This window comes from Paroedura picta, chromosome 9 (assembly GCF_049243985.1).
Source record: "Paroedura picta isolate Pp20150507F chromosome 9, Ppicta_v3.0, whole genome shotgun sequence".
Lineage (NCBI taxonomy): Eukaryota > Metazoa > Chordata > Lepidosauria > Squamata > Gekkonidae > Paroedura > Paroedura picta.
Window position 1 is genome coordinate 73,423,301 of NC_135377.1, and position 26,910 is coordinate 73,450,210.

At 47.9% G+C, this 26,910-nt stretch overlaps 1 protein-coding gene across 3 annotated transcripts in view; it reads left to right on the forward strand.

Annotated features, from left to right (window-relative positions):
• The window catches only part of MYO10 (myosin X), a 252,095-nt gene that overhangs the window by 101,355 nt on the left and 123,830 nt on the right, over positions 1 to 26,910 (forward strand). For all 3 annotated transcript variants that reach the window (XM_077353346.1, XM_077353347.1, XM_077353348.1), the window contains one exon: positions 17,789 to 17,947. In XM_077353346.1, coding sequence (XP_077209461.1) covers positions 17,789 to 17,947 — 159 coding nt within the window. The remainder of the gene's footprint in view (positions 1 to 17,788; positions 17,948 to 26,910) is intronic.

The following is a 26,910-nucleotide window of genomic DNA, read 5'->3' on the forward strand; positions in this document are numbered from 1 at the left end:
GGAGGCAATAGGCCCACTGTTGGGTGCGGATGGACAAACTCTAACGGAAGATGCATAGAAAGCAGAAACTCTTAGTGCCTATTTTACATCTGCTTTTTCCCACAGGTCAAAGGGTTTAAGGCTCATCTAGAGATGGCAGTAGCCAAGGGATAGTGTCTGGGCAGCAGGTTGACATGGATAGAGAGGTTGTCCTGGCATTTAGCTGCAATGGATGAGTTCAAATCCCCTGGGCCGGATGAAATGCACCTGAGAGTGCTCAAAGAGCTTTCCGGAGAACTTGCACAGCCCTTGTCCATCATCTTCAGGACCTCTTTAAGGACTGGAGATGTCCCGGAGGACTGGAAGAGAGCAAATGTTATTCCGATCTTCAAAAAAGGGAGGAAGGATGACCAAGGGAAACTACAGACCTCTGTTGTGGGGAAGATAATGGAGCAGATATTAAAGAGAGCGATCTGCAAACATCTGGAGGACAATTTGGTGATCCAAGGAAGTCAGCATGGATTTGTCTCCAACAGGTCATGTCAGACCAACCTGGTTTCCTTTTTTGACCAAGTAACAGGTTTGCTGGATCTTGGAAATTCGGTTGATGTCGTTTACTTGGATTTTAGTAAAGCTTAATCCAGAAGATAGAGACAATGATATCTGAACACAATGGAAAAATGGGCAAATGAGAACAAGATGCAATTTAATAAGTGTAAAGTTCTGCATCTCGGTCAGAATAATGAAAAGCATGTCTACTGGATGGGGGATAAGCTTCTAGGTAACACTGTGTGTGAACGAGACCTTGGGGTACTTGTGGATTGTAAACTAAACATGAGCAGGCAGTGTGATGCAGGGGTAAAAAAGGCGAGTGCCATTTTGGGCTGTATCAACAGGGGCATCACATCAAAATCACAAGATGTCATAGTTCCATTTTATACGGCACTAGTCAGACCACATCTGGAGTACTGTGTGCAGTTCTGGAGGCCTCACTTCAAGAAGGATGTAGATTAAATTGAAAGGGTACAGATGAGAGCGACGAAGATGATCTGGGGCCAAGGGACCAAGCCCTATGAAGATAGGTTGAAGGACTTGGGAATGTTCAGCCCAGAGAAAAGGAGGTTGAGAGGGGACATGATAGCCCTCTTTAAGTATTTGAAAGGTTGTCACTTGGAGGAGGGCAGGATGCTGTTTCCATTGGCTGCAGAGGAGAGGACACGCAGTAATGGGTTTAAACTTCAAGTACAACGATATAGGCTAGATATCAGGAAAAAAAATTTACACAGTCAGAGTAGTTCAGCAGTGGAATAGGCTGCCTAAGGAGGTGGTGAGCTCCCCCTCACTGGAAGTCTTCAAGCAAAGGTTGGATACACACTTCTCTTGGATGCTTTAGGATGCTTTGGGCTGATCCTGCGTTGAGCAGGGGGTTGGACTAGATGGCCTGTCACAAATTGGGATCACAAATTGGGATCAAGATTGCAGGGAGAAATATCAACAGCCTCATATATGCAGATGATACCACTCTAATGGCAGATAGTGAAGAGGAACTAAAGAGCCTGTTGATGCGGGTGAAGGAGGAGAGTGCAAAAGTTGGTTTGAAACTCAACATCAAGAAAACAAAGATCATGGCATCCGGCCCTCTCAATTCCTGGCAAATAGATGGGGAAGAAATGTCAGATTTTATTTTCCTGGGCTCCAAGATCACTGCAGATGGGTACTGCAGCAAAGAAATTAAAAGACGCTTGCTCCTGGGGAGGAAAGCTATGGCAAATCTAGGCAGCATCCTAAAAAGCAGAGAAATCACCCTGCCAACAAAAGTGCGTCTTTTCAAGGCTATGGTCTTCCCAGTTGCAATGTATGGCTGTGAAAGTTGGACCATAAGGAAGGCCGAGCATCAAAGAATTGAGGCTTTTGAACTCTGGTGCTGGAGAAAACTCTTGCGAGTCCCTTGGACTGCAAGGCGAACAAACCGGTCAGTCCTAGAGGAGATCAGCCCTGACTGCTCTTTAGAAGGCCAGATCCTGAAGATGAAACTCAAATACTTTGGCCACCTCATGAGAAGGAAGGACTCCCTGGAGAAGAGCCTAATGCTGGGAGCGATTGAGGGCAAAAGAAGAAGGGGACGACAGAGAACGAGGTGGCTGGATGGAGTCACTGAAGCAGTCGGTGCAAACGTAAATGGACTCCGGGGAATGGTAGAGGACAGGAAGGTCTGGAGGATCATTGTCCATGGGGTCGCGATGGGTCGGACACGACTTCGCACCTAAGAAGACAGCAAGTATATTTTAGAAGGAGAGGAGATTATTTGGGGCTTCATCTTATTGCATACTCCTGAACCATGTTTCGTCAACCACCTTGAGACATGAGGAAAGCTGGGATGTAAATATTTTAATCAATGTGTAATTTCCATATTGTTGATCAAATGAGTCTGACAAGTGTGTCAAAAGGCCCTCTGGGCTTGCCACTTTTGTCATGTGCGACTCCGAGATGACTGACAACCCCACACCCCACCTCGCTTTGGCACTGATCAGCCGTCTGGCTGGAGGGAGGAGGGAGGCCCAGTTGGCATTGCAGCTTCCTGTTGTGCCCGGGAAGCAGTGCGATCGCATAGGCCATTTCAGAGTGAGGCCAAATTTTGCCCAAATATTAGAGTGTAGCCCAGACTTCCCTGTGTGATGACATCACTTCCGGGTCCCATTGCTGCACCCTGGGCTGGGCCTTCCTCCTGCTCCCAGGCATTTCTCTCCCTGGCAACCATAAACTAAGCCAATCAAACTCTTTGTGACTTGTAGGGAATGGTGAGGAAAGATGCAAGGGTGGCCGGCTGCTGTTTAATAAGCCAGGACTGACCCCATTCATTCTACCTGGCTGTGAACCCGGCCCCAGCTGTGGTCATGTAAATCCTTACCTTAGGGACATTAAGAAGGAAGAACGATCTTCACAGGAACCTAAGGAAAAGCCCAGGCTGGTTGGAGAAGGTGAAGGGACTAAATATCTTTAAAACCTCACTAGCCCTGGAGGGGGAGCCTCTGTTTGGAGTGGCCTTTAGAAAGAGGCAGGAAGGAGCCTGCAGAAAAGTGGGGGGGGGGCACTGGGTGAACACGGCAGGCTAACAGGGGAGCAAGTGTAACCTGCTCCGTTTAAACAAGAAGATCAGAAATTATGTCTTTTTATTTCAAAAAGGAGAGAGTTCACATCTATGACAGCGTGAGCCCACCTTGTGACACCTGCATTCATGGACATCACTATAACCCAACTTCAACAGACATCATCTTTGGAACAATATTCCACACATCTAACAACAACAATTCAGGCCCGTTGTCTTTGGGCAGAGCTGCAGGGCCTCCTCCGGCCTTCTGACTTCCGTCCAGGCAGCTGGCAGCTGTGCACAGAAGTCTCTGGTCCCTTCCCATTCAGATGGAGGCAACGGGATACCAACAGCAGCACAAGTCTTTGCCTAGAATGTTCATAGATAGTTTTCAGCAAAGGAGCTCTTCGGAGGGGAGAGGGGTCTCCTTACAGCCTCAGGCCTCCCGTCTTTCTGGGGAAATTGCCCAAGGGGCAGGCAGGGAGGGGCCCACAGCCACGCTGGACAGCCGGGTGAGGAAGCGGGGAGCAGTGGGGGAGGCCACGAGGGAAGAGGCAGCGGGGAGAGCAAGCCGGCCCGGCAGTGAGTAGCGACGGAAGCCCAAGGCAGGCAGGCAGGCAGGCAGGCAGGCAGGGGTCCCTGGGAACTGGGCTCCATGGGCATGTGGAGGCTACCAGATAGAAGAAGGAGCTAGCAGGAGTGTGCAAGTTGAGGCTGGGGGGGGAGAAGGTGGGGGGAAAGGAATGCCTGGAAGAAAATGATGCTTGGACAGCAGGCAGGGGGGATAGAGGGGGAATCGCTGCATCTCGGGTTTCAGGGGGAGGATTCCTTGAACACCAACATTCAGGGACAGGCAGTCTCTTCCGACCGGCACTGAATATTTGAGCGCAGCTCTCAAGGAAACTTGGGCTTGTTTCTGTTGTGAAATGACATTTGCTCTTGAGTAGAGGAAGGTGGAGCGTGGGGGCCAAGGACAATGCTGCTGCTGCTGCTGCTGCTGCTGTTTTAAGAGTAGCCTGGTGACTCTCCCCTAACCCTTGCTCTTGTGTTAGCCAATGAGAGGAGATGGCCTGGTTTTAAGAAGTCTCTTCTAGCTTTAAAGAGTTCTTAATATAACATGCTTGGATAATCTCACCATATTTCCTGTTGAACTTTAACCCTTATTATTTTAAGGAATGCAGACTGGGGGCTTTTAAGGGTATCACATTCCACAGATTTGCAGAGGAAAAGGACTCACAAATGGCTTTAAAAAAAAAACATTTCTTAAAAAAAAAACCCAAGATGTTTTTTGATAGTCTTTGAGCATCAAAAATTACTCTGGGGCTGCCCTTTGTGGGGCTTTGCTTCCCTCTTCTAAGGATATCTTTGAATACAGGGACATGCAGGCAGGCAAAGCAGTCATTTTGCTATTTCATGCTGGATGCTTCTCCGGCTTTTGGCTGAGGCTGGAGTCAGCGAATGGGAGCCATCATGCCCCCCCCGGACTAGCAGCTACACCCTGCCCTCCATTCCTCCTGCCACTCTGGCAGTGGGTTTTTCCATCATGTTAGGATTTTTAAAGTCTTTTAATGGGTATTTTATTTGGGGTTCAGACTGTTGTTACCTGCCACGAGACTTGCAGGGAGTGGTGGGAAATAAACCTAATCATAATCCTGAGAAGAAGTCGCCGTCTGGGAAGATGCCTTCAGTGGGGCCAGACTAGCTGTCCGTCTACCCCATGAATGAATGTCAGTGCAGCCTCACAGTGGCTTGGAAGGTTCTCAGAAGAAGTGGTGCTTCTCATTCCAGTTTCCAACATAGACGATCTTTTGTCTGTCTCCAACCTTCAGCCCATCTATTTCAGTGATACCCTTCAGGGTCTGGTATTTTGGTTTGATGGGGAACTCTCTCTATTCTTTTCCACCCATGCCACAAAGATAGATTCCCTCATAAAGATAAATTCAAGTAAATAGGCATGTTGGCCAGAAGTAGTACAACAAAATTTTAATCCAGTGGCACCTTTAAGACCAGAAATCTGGGTATAATAATTATAGAGACAGACAAAGGTGGAGCTATTGTCATCATGAATAGATCAGACTATATCCATGAGGCTCAAAGACAGCTCTCAAATATCACCTTTTACAAAACTGGATTCAGACCCCACACAGGAATACAAAAAAGAACTATACAAAATTATCAAGGAATTATCCTTTCAGACGCACCAAGGGAGCCTCAACCAGGTACTTTTTATCTTCTACCCAAAAGCCACAAATCCGGCAACCCAGGGTGCCTCATTGTCTCAAGCATAAACACTATTAGTATGGGGGTATCTGGACTCTGTTCTAAGACCCTATGGCATCAGTGCTCCTAGTTGTGTTCGCGACACAGACTTTCTGAGGAAAATACAGTCTTTGAACAACCTAACAGTTGTTCAACCTACCTGTTTCAGCCATCATGGATGTGGAATCCCCTACAAGTATGGTTTACAAGCCATTAGGAATACAATTTCTAACAACACCACAGCTGACTCAGCCACCAAACTGTGCCATTTTGTTCTCATCCATAACCACTTCAGATTTGGTGACAACTTGTTCAGCCATGGGCATCCGCATGATCGCTCAATATACCAACATCTTCATGGCAGGGATGTCAAAAGTAGCTGTTTTAGTGCAAAGAAACTTCAGGAACAGACTGGAAAGGGAGATTGCAGAAATGCAAGTTATTACAACACTCAAAACAATGGAATCCCCAGGACTGAACAAGGATATTGGTTTCTTATTTATTGTTTTATTTTTTTACTAGGAATAAAGCCCATTGTAGTAAAAATACAATGGGCGCTAGCATTGATGAGAAAGAGAGAGGGGAGGTAGATTGGGGGCATCGGCAGCGGTGGGTTATATGGGAGGGATCTCAGAGGGAGAGGGATAGGCGAGGGTAGGGAGAGTAAAGGCAGCCTACCAGCGGCGGCGTCCTAAGGCGGCGGGTGAGGGTCGAGGGCGGCTGGGGGGTCGCCGGCAGTGAGGTGTGGTTGGCGGCCATTTTGTCTGGTGGCACGGGCCATTGGGGACTCAGCGGCAGCTTCTCCATGGGCGCGGCGATGTCTGGGGGCGCTCGGCGGCTTGGCGGTGGGCTGGCAGGCTTGGGCTGTCGATGTGTTGTGCGAAGGGCAGTCGTTCGAGCGCTCCGGGGCGTCGTGGACCAGCGGCGATGGCGACTGAGCGTCAGCCTTCGCCTGGTAGCGTCTCTGGCAGAAGGCAGAGTTCGGCGGGCGTGGCTGCGGGCGCCGGCGGCGATGGCAAGTGGTCCGAAGGCTTCTCTTGGTCTCCAGAGTGGCGGTGGCGCGGCGGGGAGCTGGTAGCAGGCGGCGGGAGAAGGCTTCCAGGCCCACCCGCCCCCCGAGGCTCTCTCGAGCCTTCTCCCGGCCGGCGGAGCGGCCCCCCCACTCACCCGTGGCTGTCTGTGCGGGTGAAGCAGGCAATGGGGAGCCGCGCTTCGTGCGGCTCCCCATTGCCTGCTTGGGGCGGGATGGACACTCGGAGGGGTGTCCTCCCTTTTTTGAAGATCGGAATAACGTTTGCTCTCTTCCAGTCCTCCGGGACATCTCCAGTCCTTAAAGAGGTTCTGAAGATGATGGACAAGGGCTGTGCAAGTTCTCTGGAAACTTCTTTGAGTACTCTCGGGTGCATTTCATCTGGACCAGGGGATTTGAACTCATCCAGTGCAGCTAAATGCCTCTCGACAACCTCTCTATCCTTGTTAACCTGCCACCCAGACACTATCCCTTGACTACTGCCATCTCTAGATGTGCCTAAACCCTTTGACATGTGGGAAAAAACAGATGTAAAATAGGCGCTAAGCCTTTCTGCTTTCTCTGCATCCTCCGTTAGAGTTTGTCCATCCGCACCCAACAGTGGGCCTATTGCCTCCTTTTCTTTACGTTTGCTCCTCACATAACTGAAAAATCTTTTCTTGTTACAATGGGCTTCCCTGGCCAATCTTAACTCACTCTCAGGTTAGGCCTTTCTGATGATTGATCTACAGTGCCTAGTAACCTGCAGGTAATCTTCTTTAGAGCTCTGTCCTTCCCTCCATTTCCTGAACATTTTCCTTTTCTTTCTTAGTTCCTCTTGAAGTTCTCTGTTCATCCAAATAGGCTTCTTAGAGCTCCTGCAGTGTTTTCGTCTTTCTGGGATAGTCATTGATTGAGCATGCAATAGCTCTTGTTTGAGTAGCGCCCACCCTTCACATGCTCCCTTCCCTTCCAGCATTCTCGTCCATGGTATGACACTCATCATGTCTCTGAGTTTATTAAAGTTTGCCCTACGAAAATCCAACATCCGTGTCTGGCTACAAGCTTCCTTGGCTCCCCATCTCAAAAGGAATTCTATGAGGACATGGTCACTTCCCCCTAGGGTCCCCACCTCCTTCACCTCATCCACCAACTCTTGCCTGTTGGTCAGTATTAAGTCCATTATGGCTGGAGCTCTTGTGGGTTCATCTACCATTTGATAAATGAAATTGTCAGCCAGGCAGGTCAGAAAGTTGCATGACTGAGGACGCTTCGCAGAGTTTGTTTCCCAGCACACATCTGGGAAATTGAAGTCACCCATGATGACAAGGTCCTGCCGCTTGGATATTTTCTCTAGCTGCTCACAAAGTGCAGCATCCACATCCTCTCGTTGGTCAGGCGGTCGATAGCAGACACCAACCACCACACTGTTTCTTTTCCCCTCGCTTATTTTCACCCAAATGCTTACCACTATAGATATACTCTCCTTCACTAGAATTTCCTGACAGCTAAGCCCTTTCCTCACATACAGTGCCACTCCTCCACCTCTTCGATCTATTCTGTTTTTTCTGAACAGTTCACACAGTGAAGCTGTTGGTGCTGCGGGGACTGCTGCCACCAAAGCAACGCCTTTAAAAATCTCCACAGCCAATCAGAAGCCTTGCTGGAGAAAACGCCCACTGGGATCTACCCATTTTCAATAAGCACTTAGTGGGCGCCAAGAAAGGTGTCAGCAGGTGCAGTTTCAGCCACGGACACTATGTTGGGGATCCCTAAGATTGACTAAAGTTATTGGGCAGGTTTGTGTGTGGATTCCTTTTTGACATTGTTGAGCAGTACAGTGAAAGTCTCTGTAGGTGTTTGGGAGTTGCCTGTGCAAAATGGAAGTGAGAGGAGGGGAATACATTGGCTCCTTTGTAGCTCGATACCTGCCTTCAGGTGAGCATTCATAGGCCTACCACTGAACCCGTTCTTAAACTTTCATAGTACTCCCATTGTAGCTTGAGGGAGCCAGTGGTTATGTGAAGCTGGAAGTGAAATAAAGGAATCCGATTCAAACATCGTGTTTCCTGGTCTTGTTTGAAGGCTGGAAGGAATAGAAGGCCCCACAGGCCGTGAGAGTGTATCCTTTTCGTTTCTGGCACGCACATCTGGATAGCCAGCCTTCAGAATCTGTGCCAGACCTGAAATAAATACTGCATCCTGAATGCTTCAGCTGCCATTCAAAGAGGAAGCCCATCCTATATAACCATTTAAACTTTGGTTTTGAGCCAGCCTTCTTATTAGGAGAGAGGGAATCTCTCTCTGACATTACTTGTCTTGCTTTGGGTTTCCCTTGGATGCTGCAAGTTGACTCCGGGCTTTCTGCATTTGGGCTTTCGTCCCCTTATTCCCCAGGCTGGAATTTGCAAGATGCTTTCTGCACTGAATCAGATGGAGGCAGCCCCCTTCATGCTTTGCTCCCTCCCCCTTTTCCAAAAGTATTTTGTACTGCTTGCACCTTTGTTTCCATTACGTCCCCTAATCCCACCATTCCGCACCCTGTATGGTCTTCCCCCTTCCCCGCAAAGTGTCCTGAACATATAATTTTCAATAAACCTGAGTTATAATGTTATAAAAAATAGCCCTGCTGTAGAAGTCTGCAGTGCCTCTTGTGGCGCAGAGTGGTAAGGCAGCAGTCTGAAAGCTCTGCCCATGAGGCTGGGAGTTCAATCCCAGCAGCCGGCTCAGGGTCGACTCAGCCTTCCATCCTTCCGAGGTCGGTAAAATGAGTACCCAGCTTGCTGGGGGGTAAACGGTAATGACTGGGGAAGGCACTGACAAACCACCCCATATTGAGTCTGCCATTAAAACGCTGGAGGGCGTCACCCCAAGGGTCAGACATGACTCGGTGCTTGCACAGGGGATACCTTTACCTTTACCTTTATAAGTCTGCAAGACTGCTTTTTTAAAACTTAGATACAGCACTGTAACAGGGTCACCCACCCAGGGGCAACCTGGAGACATCACTGCTAGTCTGCTCCTAACCACTGCAGGGAGAGGAGGTCAGTAGCAGCCCAAGGCGGGATGTGAACAGAGGTTTGGACAGGCTGCGCCAGCCCTTTTCGCCCCAAGGCTGTCCTCACTGTCATGTCCAACTGGAAATGGCCTCACGTTGCCTCAGACCACTGGCAGAGCTCTCCCTTCCCTCCCCCCTCCCTTCAGGTCTGCTGGGAAGGAGCCTCTGGGGGTGGTATCTGGACAAAGCTCTCCCATCCCTGCCAGCTGAGGGCTGGTATTATATGCATAGAATTTTGATTACAACTTTGAGTTGGTTGAAATATTGAACACTTATAGGATAAGTTTCAAAATCATAGGAGGAAACAACCACCGATGAAAAGTCTTCTTTGAAAACGGAACCAAATCTGGAGTCCTTTCTGGTTGTTTAATTTATCATTAAAATAGAGATTGTATAAATATATTGTTATTGATTTTGATAGCCTGGGACAGGTTCTTTCTTTTTCTGTTAGGATATTTATTCAGAACCGCCTGTGTTTTAGGGAAGGAGCCTCTGACAGCCCCTGACTGAGGGAAGGTATTTCCTTCAGAAAGCAATGCAGGGGAGCCTGAGGGCCTTCCTTTTGAGGGGAGCAGCTTTCCCCTTCTGCCAAACAGTTGCCTGACGGGGAGGCCACAGAAAAATATCACTTAAAATACTGCTCTGGCCGGGAGCTAGACACAGCCAAGCCATGTGTCTTTCTTCTTCTCAACTCTGCAGATTTGAGGCCTACCGCACAGCGTTATTCTGCAGACGAAACTGGATGTTGTTGTGGAGATTCTTTTGTCTCCTGATTCATCTACACAACAACCCTGTGCAGTGGGACTCAAGTATTTCAATTCAACAACAACCTGTGTGGGATGCCTTAAATGTTTCTTCTCCACTACAACCCTACCCAAAGTAGCCCTTTCTGCTTGGGGAGTTGATCTTTATACTCTGCAGATGAGCTGTAATTACGGGAGCTCTCCAGGCCCCACCTGGAGGTTCGCTACCCCTGGGTTGGAAATATTCCTGGAGGTTTGGAGATGGGACTTCAAAATCGTACACTGCCTCATAGTCCAGTCTTCAGAGCAGCTGATCATTATACTGTAGATTCTGTGGTAGAGGCTTGCAGGCTGCAGTTGAGAGTGAGTGGTGCAGGTGTGTCCCTCCTGGGCTATGGCCAACCCTTACCAGCAACTGTTTGTATTCTGGGGCACAGACAGACTGACCAGCATAGGTCCTGTGAGTCTGGAAAGTGCAGGAAGATCTAAATAAAGAATATTTACAGCCTGAAACTGTAAATAGTGAACAAGTAAATGACTGGAGAGACATGAGAACTGAAATGACTTTTTCAACCTCGCCCTAGCAAATAAAAAACCAGTATAAAAAATCTTACTAAGGTCAAGACTGCTGTGCACAGAGAGACTTCCTCTTAGGGTTGCCAGCTTCCATGTGAGGCTCAGTATCCTACCTCCCTCACGGGGAGTCTGCTATGGAGAGAGGAATGAAGATGATTGGAAACTGCTTTGAGACACTTGAGGCCTGCTGTGTCACTGCAGCCCATTCCCAGTTCTCTCAGACCCCTCACAGCCCCACATCCCTCACAGGTTGTCTATTGTGTGGACATGAAGGGAAAAGGTGTTTGTAAACCGCTTTGAGACTATTTGGAGTAGTTACTACTCCAGGGTACAAAAATCCAGTTCTTCATCTAAGGAACAACCATGAAAGAAGCATGAGGGCACATAACATTTTATCAACAGTGAAAAAATGGAGACAGAAGGAACAGGGTGGATACCTGTGTACTGTGACTACCCCATGTGTACTAGGGCAGGGGGACATTTCGGTGTCTGTCACACAAGAAGGGAAATGATGCAGAGCTGGAAAGAATTGGCTGCCATGTAATCTCTCGCTAAGAAGGATCTCCAGTCTGATATTCCCTTCACATATCTGAAGGCATGGCTCTTGAAAGCTCATCTGTAACCACTATGCCACAATTCCCAAAGCTCAGTCCTCTCCCACACTCAACGAACATTGCAAACCACAGGTTCTTGACACCCATAACTCCACACCCATGCCTTCATTTGTCACCACGCCGCCACAACCTCACACAACACACACATTCAACCCCATGCCCTTAAAGATTGGACAACTCCTCCCCTTCCTCTTCCACCGCCAAGCTCTAGCGCCTGTTGTATTCCCGTATACTTTCTTATCCTCGCAGTGATCGTATGGTGTACCTATTCTTTTTCTTACTTGAAATATAACTAAGGAAGCCTTTTCTGCTATGTTTAGGATTTCTTGCTAGCCTAAGCTCATATTGAGCTTTAGCTTTTCTCACATTCTCCCTACAATTATTGGTTATTTGGTTATACTCTAAGGTGACCAGATTTTAACATTGGTAAAGCTGGACACCATTGACCGGGGGGGTGTGTGTGTCTTGATTAAAAATTTCGTCTATATGGAGCAACAAAAAGTTTCATAGAATACATAGAACGCAAAAATAGTATTGTAATATATATATTTTTAAAATTGCAACATAAGTACAATTTAACAGGTACCCCCAGATGTCCCTCCAAAAGTAAAACAATCTGGTCAGCTTATTATACTCATCCATGGTAATAAGGTCTTCCTTCCATTTCCTAAATCAGTGATCCCCAACCTGTGGGCCGCGGACCACATGTGGTCCTTCAACTAATTGGAGGTGGGCCCCGAAGTATGCCTTCTCATGAGTTAAAATTTCCATGAAAATAAAATGTTCCTTATGTTCATTGTTGTGGCGTGTCTGTATCCTATTTTGAAGGGATGTTTAAACATTACCATAGCGATCAGAGAGCGTTAGGGCAGTGGTTGAGAGTAGAGGAGTAAACTACTCCCCCACCGGGCCTCAGTAAAAGGCGTTGAGTGGTCCCCGGTAAGTGGTCCCCGGCGTTGAGTGGTCCTCGGTGATAAAAAGGTTGGGGACCACTGTCCTAAATGACTTTTTTTTATTCCTCAAATAATTTGACAACTGCTTCTGGAGCCAACTTGGCTTCCTTAGGCTCCTTCCACCTTTCCTTCTCAAGAGAATTGTTTGTGATTGAGCCTTCAGTATTTCACTTTTAAGAAACTCCCAGCCTTCTTGGACTCCCATCTCTTTAAGTCTTTCTGACCACCAGACTCTACCCAACATGCCTTTAAGTCTGTTAAAATCTGCTTTCCTGAAGTCCAGTCCATACGTCTGACTATGTAAATCATAGAATCATAGAATAATAGAGTTGGAAGGGACCTCATGGGTCATCTAGTCCAACCACTTGCACTATGCAGGACACTCACATTCCAATCACTCATCTACTGTAACCTGCCACCCCTTTGCCTTCACAGAATCAGCCTCTCTGTCAGATGGCTATGTAGCCTCTGCTTAAAATTTCCAAAGATGGAGAACCCACCACCTCCCGAGGAAGCCTTTTCCACTGAGAAACCACTCTAACTGTCAGGAACTTCTTCCGGATGTTTAGATGGAATTTCTTTTGAATTAATTTCATCCCATTCGTTCTGGTCTGTCCCTCTGGGGCAAGAGAGAACAATTCTGCTCCATCCTCCATATGGCACCGGTTTAAATACTTGAAGATGGTTGTCAGATCCCCTTTCAGTCGTCTCCTCTCTAGGCTAAACAGACCAAGCTCCCCCAACCTTTCTTCATATGTCTTGGTCTCCAAACCCCTCACCATCTTTGTTGCCCCCCTCTGGACACGCTCCAGTTTGTCAACATCCCTCTTCAATTGGGGTGCCCAAAACTGAACACAATACTCCAAGTGAGGCCAAACCAGAGCAGAGTAAAACGGTACCATCACCTCCCGGGATCTGGACATGATACTCCGTTTGATACAGCCCAAAATCCCATTTGCCTTTTTAGCCACTGAGCCACTGCTGATTCATGTTCAATGTATGGTCTACTAAAACTCCTAGATCCTTTTTGCACATGCGACTGCCAAGACAAGTCTCCCCCATCTTATATTGGTGTATTTGGTTTTTCCTACCTAAATGCAGAACTTGTCCCTATTGAACTTCATTTTATTCAGTTTAGCCCACTTCTCAAGCCTATCAAGATCATCCTGTATTCTGTTGCTGTCTTCAGTTGTGTTTGCTACCTCTCCCAGATTAGTATCGTCTGCAAATTTAATAAGTATCCCCTTCTTTCCACATAGTTAATAGCAGCAGTGGTTGTGGTTCCAGGATATGTTTTGTTTCTTTCTGATGAAGCAACATTTCCGAGTGGTTTCTTGTTTCCAGGGGAATGAAAACACCTGGCTGTACTTGTGAGGAGTTCCTGTGTCCAGCGCTGGAGGCGTCAATTCTTCTCTGACCCCTTGAGGGTGGGATTAGGGGGGTGGTTCTTGAGGGCTAACAGTAGACCAGTCATGGTATCAGGTGTACAATGGATCCCAAGGTCAGGTGTGGATTCGTTTGGACACTGAGAATCCAGAACTTTATTTCTGCTCTAGTGGTGTCTAGAGGTGGGGCAGTGGCTGAAAGAGGCCCTGTCAGGACTTGGGGCATATCTAGCCATTCTTCTCTTGGACCAGTGCTTAAAACGCCAGCTTTCTACTTCGTTTGCTAGGCCCCTGGATCTTCTTTCTCATAAGCTGGCATTCTGTGAAGCAGTTTGTGTCCCCGTCCCCCAGGCACCTGGTTTGCTTCAGTGATTTATTAGGATTGTCTCTAATGGTGCTCCTGAATTAGAAAGTAAGAAACACTTCCTTAGCCATTTTGTGATTTCCCCGTTTTTGAGAAGCAGCGGCAGACTGGAAGACTTTCCCACTCCCCTCTCCAGTTCTCCCATCCTATTGTTTCATTCTCCTGCAAGAGTGTGCAGAGTTGGCAGCTGCGAATGCCTCTAGTAGAGTTGTCAGGTATCACAATGCTTAAATTGGAAGAAAGGTTTATATCTTTGGGGTTGGGGAAGAACTTTCAAAGTTGTCCCATCTTCCAAACCCCCTTAAGTTAGTGTGGAGTTGGGATTTTTAAAATGTTAAGCCATAATTATGTTACCACCAAATAAAACTCCCAAGCAGGGCTGGAGCTGTGCCTAAAAACAGCGGCTGATGTGTACATACATATGTATAGCAACAGCAATTTGAAGAGCCACTTAGGGAAATACTTTAAGGCACTCAGGAAAGTTTGCAATGGCTCAGCCACATATCATCATCATCATCATCCTCATCCTCAGACCTATATAAATCAATAAATCAGGGATGAAAAATGAGCTTGACTTGAAACTACAAGCAACTAGCAAAGGTTGGGATGATGAGGGGGAGAGCCCTGTGGGGTCAGGGATCCCAATAATGGGAGGATATGGCAGACTGGCAGTGGGAGGAGGAGACGGGGCGAGGGGAGGGGCAGGAGATGCAGTTTACTGAGCAACTCTTTGTTTCTTTCAAGGTCGGGCAACACACAGCTATACTCCCGTCCCTTCTAATCTCTGTCCCATCCCTAAAGATGTGGGGATGGAGGCTAGGGTGACTAACCCAACATGGATGTTGTGCACCACCAGCTCAATTAACAAATCCTCAGTTCTGCAAGCGTATTTGTAGAGCAATGGTCCCCAAACCCCGGTCCAGGGACCGGTACCAGTCCGTTGATCAGTTGGCAGAATCATAGAATCAAAGAGTTGGAAGGGGCCACACAGGCCATCTAGTCCAACCCCCTGCTCAACGCAGGATCAGCCCTAAGCATCCTAAAGCATCCAAGAAAAGTGTGTATCCAACCTTTGCTTGAAGACTGCCAGTGAGGGGGAGCTCACCACCTCCTTAGGCAGCCTATTCCACCGCTGAACTACTCTGACTGTGAAAATTTTTTTCCTGATATCTAGCCTATATCGTTGTACTTGTAGTTTAAACCCATTACTGCGTGTCTTCTCCTCTGCAGCCAATGGGAATAGCATCCTGCCCTCCTCCAAGTGACAACCTTTCAAGTACTTAAAGAGGGCTATCATGTCCCCTCTCAACCTCCTTTTCTCCAGACTGAACATTCCCAAGTCCCTCAACCTCTCTTCATAGGGCTTGGTCCCTTGGCCCCAGATCATCTTCGTCGCTCTCCTCTGTACCCTTGAAGTGAGGCCTCCAGACCTGCACACAGTACTCCAGGTGTGGTCTGACCAGTGCCGTATACAAGGGGACTATGACATCTTGTGATTTTGATGTGATGCCCCTGTTGATACAGCCCAAAATGGCATTTGCCTTTTTTACCGCTGCATCACACTGCCTGCTCATGTTTAGTTTACAATCCACAAGTACCCCAAGGTCTCGTTCACACACAGTGCTACCTAGAAGCGTATCCCCCATCCAGTAGGCATGCTTTTCATTTTTCTGACCCAGATGCAGAACTTTACATTTATCTTTATTAAATTGCATCTTGTTCTCATTTGCCCATTTTTCCATTGTGTTCAGATCTCGTTAAACTCTGCCTCTATCTTCTGGATTATTTGCCAGTCCTCCCAATTTGGTGCCATCTGCAAACTTGATGAGTAGTCCCTCCAGGGCTAATCTCCTCTAGGACTGACCAGTTGGTTCGCCTTGCAGTCCAAGGGACTCGCAAGAGTCTTCTCCAGCACCAGAGTTCAAAAGCCTCAATTCTTTGATGCTCGGCCTTCCTTATGGTCCAACTTTCACAGCCATACACTGCAACTGGGAATACCATAGCCTTGACTAGACGCACTTTTGTTGGCAGGGTGATGTCTCTGCTTTTTAGGATGCTGTCTAGATTTGCCATAGCTTTCCTCCCCAGGAGCAAGTGTCTTTTAATTTCTTTGCTGCAGTCCCCATCTGCAGTGATCTTGGAGCCCAGGAAAATAAAATCTGTCACTATCTCCATTTCTTCCCCATCTATTTGCCAGAAATTGAGAGGGCCGGATGCCATGATCTTTGTTTTCTTGATGTTGAGTTTCAAACCAACTTTTGCACTCTCCTCCTTCACCCGCATCAACAGGCTCTTTAGTTCCTCTTTGGTTCCTGTCATTAACTGGTTACGTTATCAGTTGGTAAAGTTTATTGTGTCCAAACTTTTATCTGCTTGGTATACAGTTGTGATCTCTTGCCTGGGAATGAAACAGTACATGGGTCAGCAGTGTGACTCAGTGGCTAAAAAGGCAAATGGGATTTGGGGCTGTCTCAAATGGAGTATCGCGTCCAGATCACGGGAGCTGATGGTACCACTTTACTCTGCTCTGGTTTGGCCTCACTTGGAGTCCTGTGTTCAATTTTGGGAACCCCAATTGAAGAGGGATGTTGACAAACTGGAGAGTGTCCAGAGGAGGGCAACAAAGATGGTGAGGTGTTTGGAGACCAACACGTATGAGCTCGGTCTGTTTAACCTGGAGACGATAAAACTGAGAGGGATTCTGATAGCCATCGTCAAGCAATTAAAAAGCTACCATGTAAAAGATGGAGCAGAGTTGTCCCAGAATTAAATTAATTCAATTGAATGAAATTAATTCAAAAGAAATTCCATGTAAACATCCGGAAGAAATTCCTGACAGTCAGAGCGGTTTCTCAGTGGAGCAGGCTTCCTCGGGAGGGGGTGGGTTCTCCATCTTTGGAGATTTTTAAGCAGAGGCTGGGGAGCCATCTGATGGAGAGGGTGATTCTGTGAGGGTTCAAGGGGTGGCAGGTGACAGTGGAGGAGCGATTGGGATGTGAATGTCCTGCACAGTGCAGGGGGTTGGACTAGATGACCCTTACAACTCTATCCTTATCATTGTTTTCCTTAATATTTTTGACACGCCTCTGTGGGTGGCGCGCTGTCTGGGTCCACATCCGGTGTCCGGACTGTGCTTCCGCCCGGATGCTGAATATGACCGAATTGGGCCAGCCCCTGGAGCACCCGCCCCCAGAAGCCAGCCATGAGGGGCTCTGGCAGTCTCGCACCCAGACCCTGCCTGTCCCCCCAGGAGGGCGCTCCTGCTCTGCCATGCCCTGACTTGGCTGCCGATCATTGTGGCCTCCAGCGGCTGCTACAGCCCAACTGGCTGCATGGCTGGCAGCCCGCCTCCCACCAGGGTGACCGCCGCGAGGCCATGACCCCAGCAGCCACCGGGGAAATGCAGTCACCCGGCAGCATGAATGTCACAGCCGCAAGCCGCTTGCCGAGCCTCGCCGCCAGGCACTCCCTCCCCACCGAGCCGTGCGCTTCCACGCGGCCCTGCATTGCCCACCCGCCCATGAGCCACCAGCTGCGCCCCCCAGACCGACTGCATGCCCTTCGCGGCGCCAGACAACAGGCCCTCCAGCTTCACCGCCACGCACCTGCATGACCCGCCTGTGGGAGCAACGCGTCCGTCAGCGCCCGGGGTGGGGGGGGGAACGCCGCTCGTGCCTGTTGCATTCTTGGGGGCAGTGGGCTTTATTGCTACTTATTGTATTATTCTTACATTTTTAACAACCCAATTCCTTCTTTCCAGGTATACACTTACAATCAGCGTTCAATCACACACCAAAAAGTGACAGCTATGCAGCCTACAAGCCCAGATGGCCTGGAGGACATGGCGGCCCTGGGGGATCTTCATGAAGGGGCCATCATGCACAACCTCTTCCAGAGATATCAGCGAAACAAAATCTATGTGAGTTTGTTTGTGGATGCGTGGGAGATGGGACGTGGAAGAAGATGACATGGAAGACCATTTTAGAATAGGAAATAATATTTTGCATGACAGACATGCATCTTATTTGAACTTCTAAAGTTGGCAATTACTGACCCTGAAGCTACGAAGGCTGAGGGCTTTTCTCAGTCCCTGTACGTAAAAAATGTGGCATAATGTTTAAGTTAGACTCTGGTGGGTGGCTTTATTGGGCTGAAGTAGAATAACAAAGTTTGCGTCCAGAGGCACTTTGAAGACCCACAAAGTTTAATTCTGGGCAAAAGCTTTCATGCGCACATGAAACCTTATACTCGGTTAGTGTTAAAGGTGTCACTGGACATGAACTTTCTTCTTATGGTATTTAATTGGTAATTGATATGCTGGGACTTGGGCAGTTAGAATCATAGAATCATAGAATAATGGAGTTGGAAGGAACCTCATGGGTCATCTAGTCCAACCCCCTGCACTATGCAGGACACTCACATCCCAATCACTCATCTACTGTCACCTGCCACCCCCTTGAACCTTCCCAGAATCAGCCTCTCCGCCAGATGGCTCTCCAGCCTCTGCTTAAAAATCTCCAAAGATGGAGAACCCACCACCTCCCGAGGAAGCCTGTTCCACTGAGAAACCGCTCTAACTGTCAGGAACTTCTTCCGGATGTTTAGATGGAATTTCTTTTGAATTAATTTCATCCCATTGATTCTGGTCTGTTCCTCTGAAGCAAGAGAAAACAATTGTGCTCCATCCTCCATATGGTACCCTGTTAAATATTTGAAGATGGTTATCAGATCCCCTCTCAGTCGTCTCCTCTCTAGGCTAAGACCAAGCTCCCCAACCTTTCTTCATACGTCTTGGTCTCCAAACCCCTCTCCATCTTTGATGCCTTCCTCTAGACACGTTCCAGTTTTAGAATCATAGAATCATAGAGTTGGAAGGGGCCATACAGGCCATTTAGTCCAACCCCCTGCTCTACGCAGGATCAGCCCAAAGCATCCTAGAGCATCCAAGAAAAGTGTGTATCCAACCTTTGCTTGAAGACTGGCAGTGAGAGGGAGCTCACCACCTCCTTAGGCAGCCTATTCCACTGCTGAACTACTCTGACTGTGAATTTTTTTTTTCTGGTATCTATTCTATATCGTTGTACTTGCAGTTTATATCCATTACTGCACGTCAACATCCCTCTTCAACTGGGGTGCCCAAAACTGAACACAGGACTCCAAGTGAGGCCGAACCAGAGGAAACTAAAGCGGTACCATCATCTCCCATGATCTGGACACGATACTCCGTTTGATACAGCCCAAAATCCCACTGAGTCACACTGCTGACTCATGTTCAATATAAATCAAAATCATCCTGTTGCTGTCTTCAGTTGCGTTTGCTACCCCTCCCAGTTTAGTATCATCTGCAAATTTAATAAGTATCCCCTCTAATCACTCATCCAAATCATTTATAAATATGTTGAACAGGCCCAGGACAGATCCTTGGGGTACTCCACTTGTCAATCTTTTCCAAGAAGATGCTGAACCATTAACAAGTACCCTCTGGGTACGATTTGTCAACCAGTTATTGATCCATCTGACAGAATTAGGATCCATACCACATTTTACCAGCTTGTCAACAAGAATATCATGTGGAACCTTATCAAAAGCTTTACTGAAATCCATATAAACTATGTCCACAGCATTCCCCTGATCCAGCAAGGTAGTCACTTTCTCAAAAAAAGAGATAAGGTTGGTCTGACATGACTTGTTCTTGCGAAACCCATGCTGAGTCTTAGAAATCACAGCTCTCAGTTCCAGCTGCTCAAGGACCAAGTGTTTGCAAGTTCTTTTAGTACCCTTGGATGCTATTCATCTGGTCCAGAAGACTTTGTTTCATTTAAAGAAACCAGGTGTTTGTGGACTGTCCCAACAGTGATCCTAGGCCACCATTCCCATCCCCCCTATTGTTGTACATTTTTGCCACGTTGATCACTATTTCCCTCACAAGAGAAGACCGAGGAGAAATAGGAGTTAAGCAGTTCAGCCCTCTCTTCATCATCTGTTATAATTTCACTTTCTTGTCCTCGCAGTGATCCTATGGTGTCCGTATTCTTTGTCTTACTTGACATATAATGAAAGAAAACTTTTTTGTTATGTTTAGCACTTCTTGTTAGCCTAAGCTCTCTCATTCTCTCCTTACCTTTATGGACTCTTCCGTAGCTGGCCCGGCCTCTGTGGGTGCTGCCTCTGTGGCTTGGCTGGTCTGGCCTCTGCAGCTCCCGCTGCCGCTTCTGCCAGTCTTCCAAGGCTGCTCCTTCTCTCTGGAGGGTGGGAGCATCCTCTGAAGACCGGCGGTGGCGCCAGAGCAACGAGCAGGTCTCAGTGCTGGGCCTCAGTGCTCAGGCACCACCACCACTGCTGCAGACCATCTACTAATACTTCCTGAGAATCATAGACCAGGGAGGGGGAAACAGTTGCCCTCAAAGACCTAGCCCCTGCTGGGTTCTCTGTCCTCTGTCCCTGTGGGGTGGGTGAGGCTGAGAGAGCCCTGATATTACTGCTTGGTTTTATCAGTGCCGTGGGGAGCCCAAGGTCCCCCAGCTGGCTGCATGTGGGGGAGTGCAGAATTGAACCTGGCATGCCAGATTAGAAGTCCGCACTCCTAACCACTACACCAAACTGGTTCTCACTACACCAAACTGGAGGGTACAACGTTGCCCTCAAAGACCTAGCCCCTGCCGGGTTCTCTGTCCTCCACCAGTCTCGGACAGCGGGGCGGGGAGGAGGGGTGGCAATCCTGACCCGAGAGGCTTTCTCCTTCAGGGCCCTTCCTGCGCTGTCAATACCAGGCATTGAATGTGTCGGCCTCGGATGGGGATCAACCGAGAGCGTGGCCATCTGGTTAGTGTACCGCACGCCCAATGCACCACCAGATGCCCTGCCTGCCCTGCTAGAGGCGGTGGCGGCCCGGACGCTACAGTTTCCCAGTCTATTAGTCCTGGGGGACTTTAACGTCCATGCTGAGCTACTGTCCTCTAGAACTGGGCAGGACCTAGTGTCAACCATGGCGACACTAGGGCTCTCGCAGTTTGTTGTTGGCCCCACCCATCAAGCAGGTCACACCCTGGACCTTATTTTCGGCGTAGGTCTGGATGTGGATCTGGTCACAACAACAGCCATGCCATTGTCAGACCACTATGCTCTAAAGGCTTGGCTAAGGCTCCCACCACCTCTTCAGTTGGGCGTCGAGCAAATTTTAGCTCGCCCACGAAGACTTATGGATCCAATCAGATTCCTGAATGCTCTGCGGGAACCAATGCCTCCCGGCACTTCTCTCAATGGCCTGGTCAACGACTGGCATGACAGACTGCTGACTGCCATTGATGAGATAGCTCCCCGACGCCCTCTCCGGCCCCGTCTCAAGCGGGGCCCCTGGTACACCGAGGAGCTTCACAACAAGAAACGGGAACTGAGATGGCTAGAGCGAGTTTGGAGGAAGACTCGTAGAACGCAGATGAAAGCCTATGAGATGGCGGTGAAGTCAGTAAAACGCAATTTTTACTCGGCTACCATCGCATCTGCAGACTCACGCCCGGCTCAATTGTTTAAGGTAGTTCGATCCCTCACTGCCCTGATTGAAGGGCAACAACACAGTAGCCAATTGGACATCAGCTGTGAGGCATTTGCGAGTCATTTTGCAGATCAAATCTCAACACTCCGCCACGACCTCCCACCAACCTTAGATACAAAAAGTGAATTAGAGGCCCCTTGGCCGTCTTTGGCGAAAACTATGAGTAACTTCAGACGATTCACGCTGACCGAAGTGGACAGGATTCTAGCGACAACAAGGCCAACTACATGCCCACTAGACCCTTGCCCATCCTGGCTCTTAAAAACAGCTGGCATAAAGATAAAGGGCTCCCTCCGGGAGATAATCAACCTATCTCTCACAACAGGAGAATTCCCGGAGGGTTTGAAAGAGGCTGTGGTATGCCCACTGTTGAAAAAAGCATCTCTAAATCCACAAGAGCCTAACAACTACAGGCCCGTCTCGCACTTAGCGTTTCTGGGCAAGATGGTAGAAAGGGCAGTCACAAACCAACTGATGGAATACCTGGAAGAAGTTTCGGTCCTAGACCCATCCCAGTCAGGCTTCCAGCCTGGCCATGGGGTAGAGACAGCGCTAGTCGCCCTAACGGACGACCTCCGTCGCCAGTTGGATCGAGGCGGGTCGGCACTGCTGATATTATTAGACCTCTCAGCTGCGTTCGACACAGTCGATCACGAGCTTCTAGCTCGCCGCCTCATCGATGCTGGAATACAAGGGACAGCCCTTCAATGGCTGATCTCCTTCCTCCAGGATCGTGGACAGAGGGTTGCAATAGGAGAGAAAACATCAGACCGCCGGCAACTTACTTGTGGAGTCCCACAAGGAGCGGTCCTCTCTCCTATCCTATTCAACATCTTCATGTGCCCTCTCACATAACTGGTACGGAAGTTTGGGCTGGGTTGCCATCAATATGCAGATGACACCCAGCTCCTCCTCCTGATGGATGGCCGCCCTGACTCTCCCCCAGAAGCATTAGCCAGCTGCCTGGAATATGTGACGAGATGGCTCAAGCAGAGTCGTCTGAAGCTCAATCCTTCAAAGACGGAGGTCCTGTGGCTGGGTAGGAAGGGCCCATGCGAGGAAGCATGCCTGCCTACCCTGGATGGCGTGCAGCTCTCTACGGCTCACTCCGCCAGGAACCTAGGCGTGATTCTGGATGCCTCCCTCACAATGGAGGCCCAGATCACAAAGGTAGCGCGGCTGGCATTCTACCATCTCCGCCAAGCCGAACTACTAGCGCCCTACCTGGCCCCGGAACACCTAGCCACAGTGATCCATGCGACGGTCACCTCTAGACTGGACTTTTGTAACTCGCTCTACGCAGGCCTGCCCTTAGCCCTGACCCGGAAACTACAACTGGTTCAGAATGCAGCGGCCAGGATCCTCACTGCAACACTGTGGAGGTCCCACATCCGGCCCATTCTCCATCAACTGCAATGGTTACCAGTTGAATTTCAGATCAGACTAAAGGTTTTGGTCATTACCTTCAGGGCCATTCGCAGTCAGGGCCCAGTGTACCTGAGGGATCGCCTCCCCGCCTATGTCCCCAAAAGAGCTCTGCCCTCCACCGCCACCAACCAGCTAAGGATCCCTGGCCCTAAAGAAGTCCGCCTGGTCTTGACCAGGGCCAGAGCATTCTCTGTCCTGGCTCCCACCTGGTGGAATGAGCTCCCGGAGGAGATCAGGGCCCTGATGGAGCTTAAACAGTTCCGCAGGGCCTACAAAAAGGAGTTCTTCCGCCAGGCATTTGGCCGAGACCAGACGTAATCAACAGCGACCAAAGGGCCCCAGCTCCCCCCCACCCCCGTCAGAATTTCATCAATAATCCCTGGACCTGTTAGTACTACTATATTGTTATACTATTATATTGTGCTGTTATTTGGTTACAATTATTAGTTATCAGTTATACATGTTTTACAGACTGTTTTATGTATTGTTCTTTGTTATGATGTAAACCGCCCTGAGCCTCCGGGGAGGGCGGTATAGAAGTATGATAGATAGATAGATAGATAGATAGATAGATAGATAGATAGATAGATAGATAGATAGATAGATAGATAGATAGATAGATAGATAGATAGATAGATAGATAGATAGATAGATAGATAGATAGATAGATAGATAGATAGATAGATAGATAGATAGATAGATAGATAGATAGATATGTAATGTAATGTAATGTAATGTAATGTAATGTAATGTAATTTAATGTAATGTAATGGTGGATGGATATGAACTGTTCAGAAAAAACAGAATAGATCGAAGAGGTGGAGGAGTGGCACTGTATGTGAGGAAAGGGCTTACCTGTCAGGAAATTCTAGTGAAGGAGAGCATATCTACAGTGGAAAGCATCTGGGTGAAAATAAGCGAGGGGAAAACAAACAGTGTGGTGGTTGGTGTCTGCTACCGACCGCCTGACCAACGAGAGGATGTGGATGCTGCACTTTGTGAGCAGCTTGAGAAAATATCCAAACGGCAGGACCTTGTCATCATGGGTGACTTCAATTTCCCAGATGTGTGCTGGGAAACAAACTCTGCGAAGCGTCCTCAGTCATGCAACTTTCTGACCTGCCTGGATGACAATTTCATTTATCAAATGGTAGATGAACCCACAAGAGGTTCAGCCATACTGGACTTAATACTGACCAACAGGCAAGAGTTGGTGGATGAGGTGAAGGAGGTGGGGACCCTAGGGGGAAGTGACCATGTCCTCATAGAATTCCTTTTGAGATGGGGAGCCAAGGAAGCTTGTAGCCAGACACGGATGTTGGATTTTCGTAGGGCAAACTTTAATAAACTCAGAGACATGATGAGTGTCATACCATGGACGAGAATGCTGGAAGGGAAGGGAGCATGTGAAGGGTGGGCGCTACTCAAACAAGAGCTATTGCATGCTCAATCAATGACTATTCCAGAAATACGAAAACACTGCAGGAGCTCTAAGAAGCCTATTTGGATGAACAGAGAACTTCAAGAGGAACTAAGAAAGAAAAGGAAAATGTTCAGGAAATGGAGGGAAGGACAGAGCTCTAAAGAAGAGTACCTACAGTTTACTAGGCACTGTAGATCAATCATCAGAAAGGCCAAAGCTGAGAGTGAGCTAAGATTGGCCAGGGAAGCCCATTGTAACAAGAAAAGATTTTTCAGTTACATGAGGAGCAAACGTAAAGTAAAGGAGGCAATAGGCCCGCTGTTGGGTGCGGATGGACAAACTCTAACGAAAGATGCAGAGAAAGCAGAAAGGCTTAGTGCCTATTTTACATCTGTTTTTTCCCACAGGTCTAAGTGTTTAGGCACATCTAGAGATGGCTGTAGCCAAAGGATAGTGTCTGGGTGGCAGGTTAACATGGATAGAGAGGTGGTCGAGAGGCATTTAGCTGCACTGGATGAGTTCAAATCCCCTGGTCCAGATGAAATGCACCCGAGAGTACTCAAAGAACTTTCCAGAGAACTTGCACAGCCCTTGTCCATCATCTTCGGAACCTCTTTAAGGACTGGAGATGTCCCGGAGGACTGGAAGAGAGCAAACGTTATTCCGATCTTCAAAAAAGGGAGGAAGGATGACCCGGGAAACTACAGACCAGTGAGTCTGACCTCTGTTGTGGGGAAGATAATGGAGCAGATATTAAAGGGAGCGATCTGCAAACATCTGGAGGACAATTTGGTGATCCAAGGAAGTCAGCATGGATTTGTCTCCAACAGGTCCTGCCAGACCAACCTAGTTTCCTTTTTTGACCAAGTAACAGGTTTGCTGGATTGGGGAAATTTGGTTGATGTCATTTACTTGGATTTTAGTAAAGCTTTTGACAAGGTTCCCCATGATGTTCTGATGGATAAGTTGAAGGACTGCAGTCTGGATTTTCAGATCGTTAGGTGGATAGGGAATTGGTTAGAGAACCGCACTCAAAGAGTTGTTGTCAATGGTGTTTCATCAGACTGGAGAGAGGTGAGTAGCGGGGTACCTCAGGGTTCGGTGCTCGGCCCGGTACTTTTTAACATATTTATTAATGATCTAGATGAGGGGGTGGAGGGACTACTCATCAAGTTTGCAGATGACACCAAATTGGGAGGACTGGCAAATACTCCGGAAGATAGAGACAGAGTTCAACGAGATCTGAACACAATGGAAAAATGGGCAAATGAGAACAAGATGCAATTTAATAAAGATAAGTGTAAAGTTCTGCATCTGGGTCAGAAAAATGAAAAGCATGCCTACTGGATGGGGGATACGCTTCTAGGTAGCACTGTGTGTGAACGAGACCTTGGGGTACTTGTGGATTGTAAACTAAACATGAGCAGGCAGTGTGATGCAGCGGTAAAAAAGGCAAATGCCATTTTGGGCTGTATCAACAGAGGCATCACATCAAAATCACAAGATGTCATAGTCCCATTGTATACGGCACTGGTCAGACCACACCTGGAGTACTGTGTGCAGTTCTGGAGGCCTCACTTCAAGAAGGACATCGATAAAATTGAAAGGGTACAGAGGAGAGCGACGAAGATGATCTGGGGCCAAGGGACCAAGCCCTATGAAGATAGGTTGAGGGACTTGGGAATGTTCAGCCTGGAGAAAAGGAGGTTGAGAGGGGACATGATAGCCCTCTTTAAGTATTTGAAAGGTTGTCACTTGGAGGAGGGCAGGATGCTGTTTCTGCTGGCTGCAGAGGAAAGGACACGCAGTAATGGGTTTAAACTTCAAGTACAACGATATAGGCTAGATATCAGGAAAAAGTTTTTCTCAGTCAGAGTCGTTCAGCAGTGGAATAGGCTGCCTAAGGAGGTGGTGAGTGCCCCCTCACTGGAAGTCTTCAAGCAAAGGTTGGATACACACTTTTCTTGGATGCTTTAGGATGCTTAGGGCTAATCCTGCGTTGAGCAGGGGGTTGGACTAGATGGCCTGTATGGCCCCTTCCAACTCTATGATAGATAGATAGATAGATAGATAGATAGATAGATAGATAGATAGATAGATAGATAGATAGATAGATAGATAGATAGATAGATAGATAGATAGATAGATAGATAGATAGATAGATAGATAGATAGATAGATAGATAGATAGATAGATAGATAGATAGATAGATAGATAGATAGATAGATAGATAGATAGATAGATAGATAGATAGATAGATAGATAGATAGATAGATAGATAGATAGATAGATAGATAGATAGATAGATAGATAGATAGATAGATAGATAGATAGATAGATAGATAGATAGATAGATAGATAGATAGATAGATAGATAGATAGATAGATAGATAGATAGATAGATAGATAGATAGATAGATAGATAGATAGATAGATAGATAGATAGATAGATAGATAGATAGATAGATAGATAGATAGA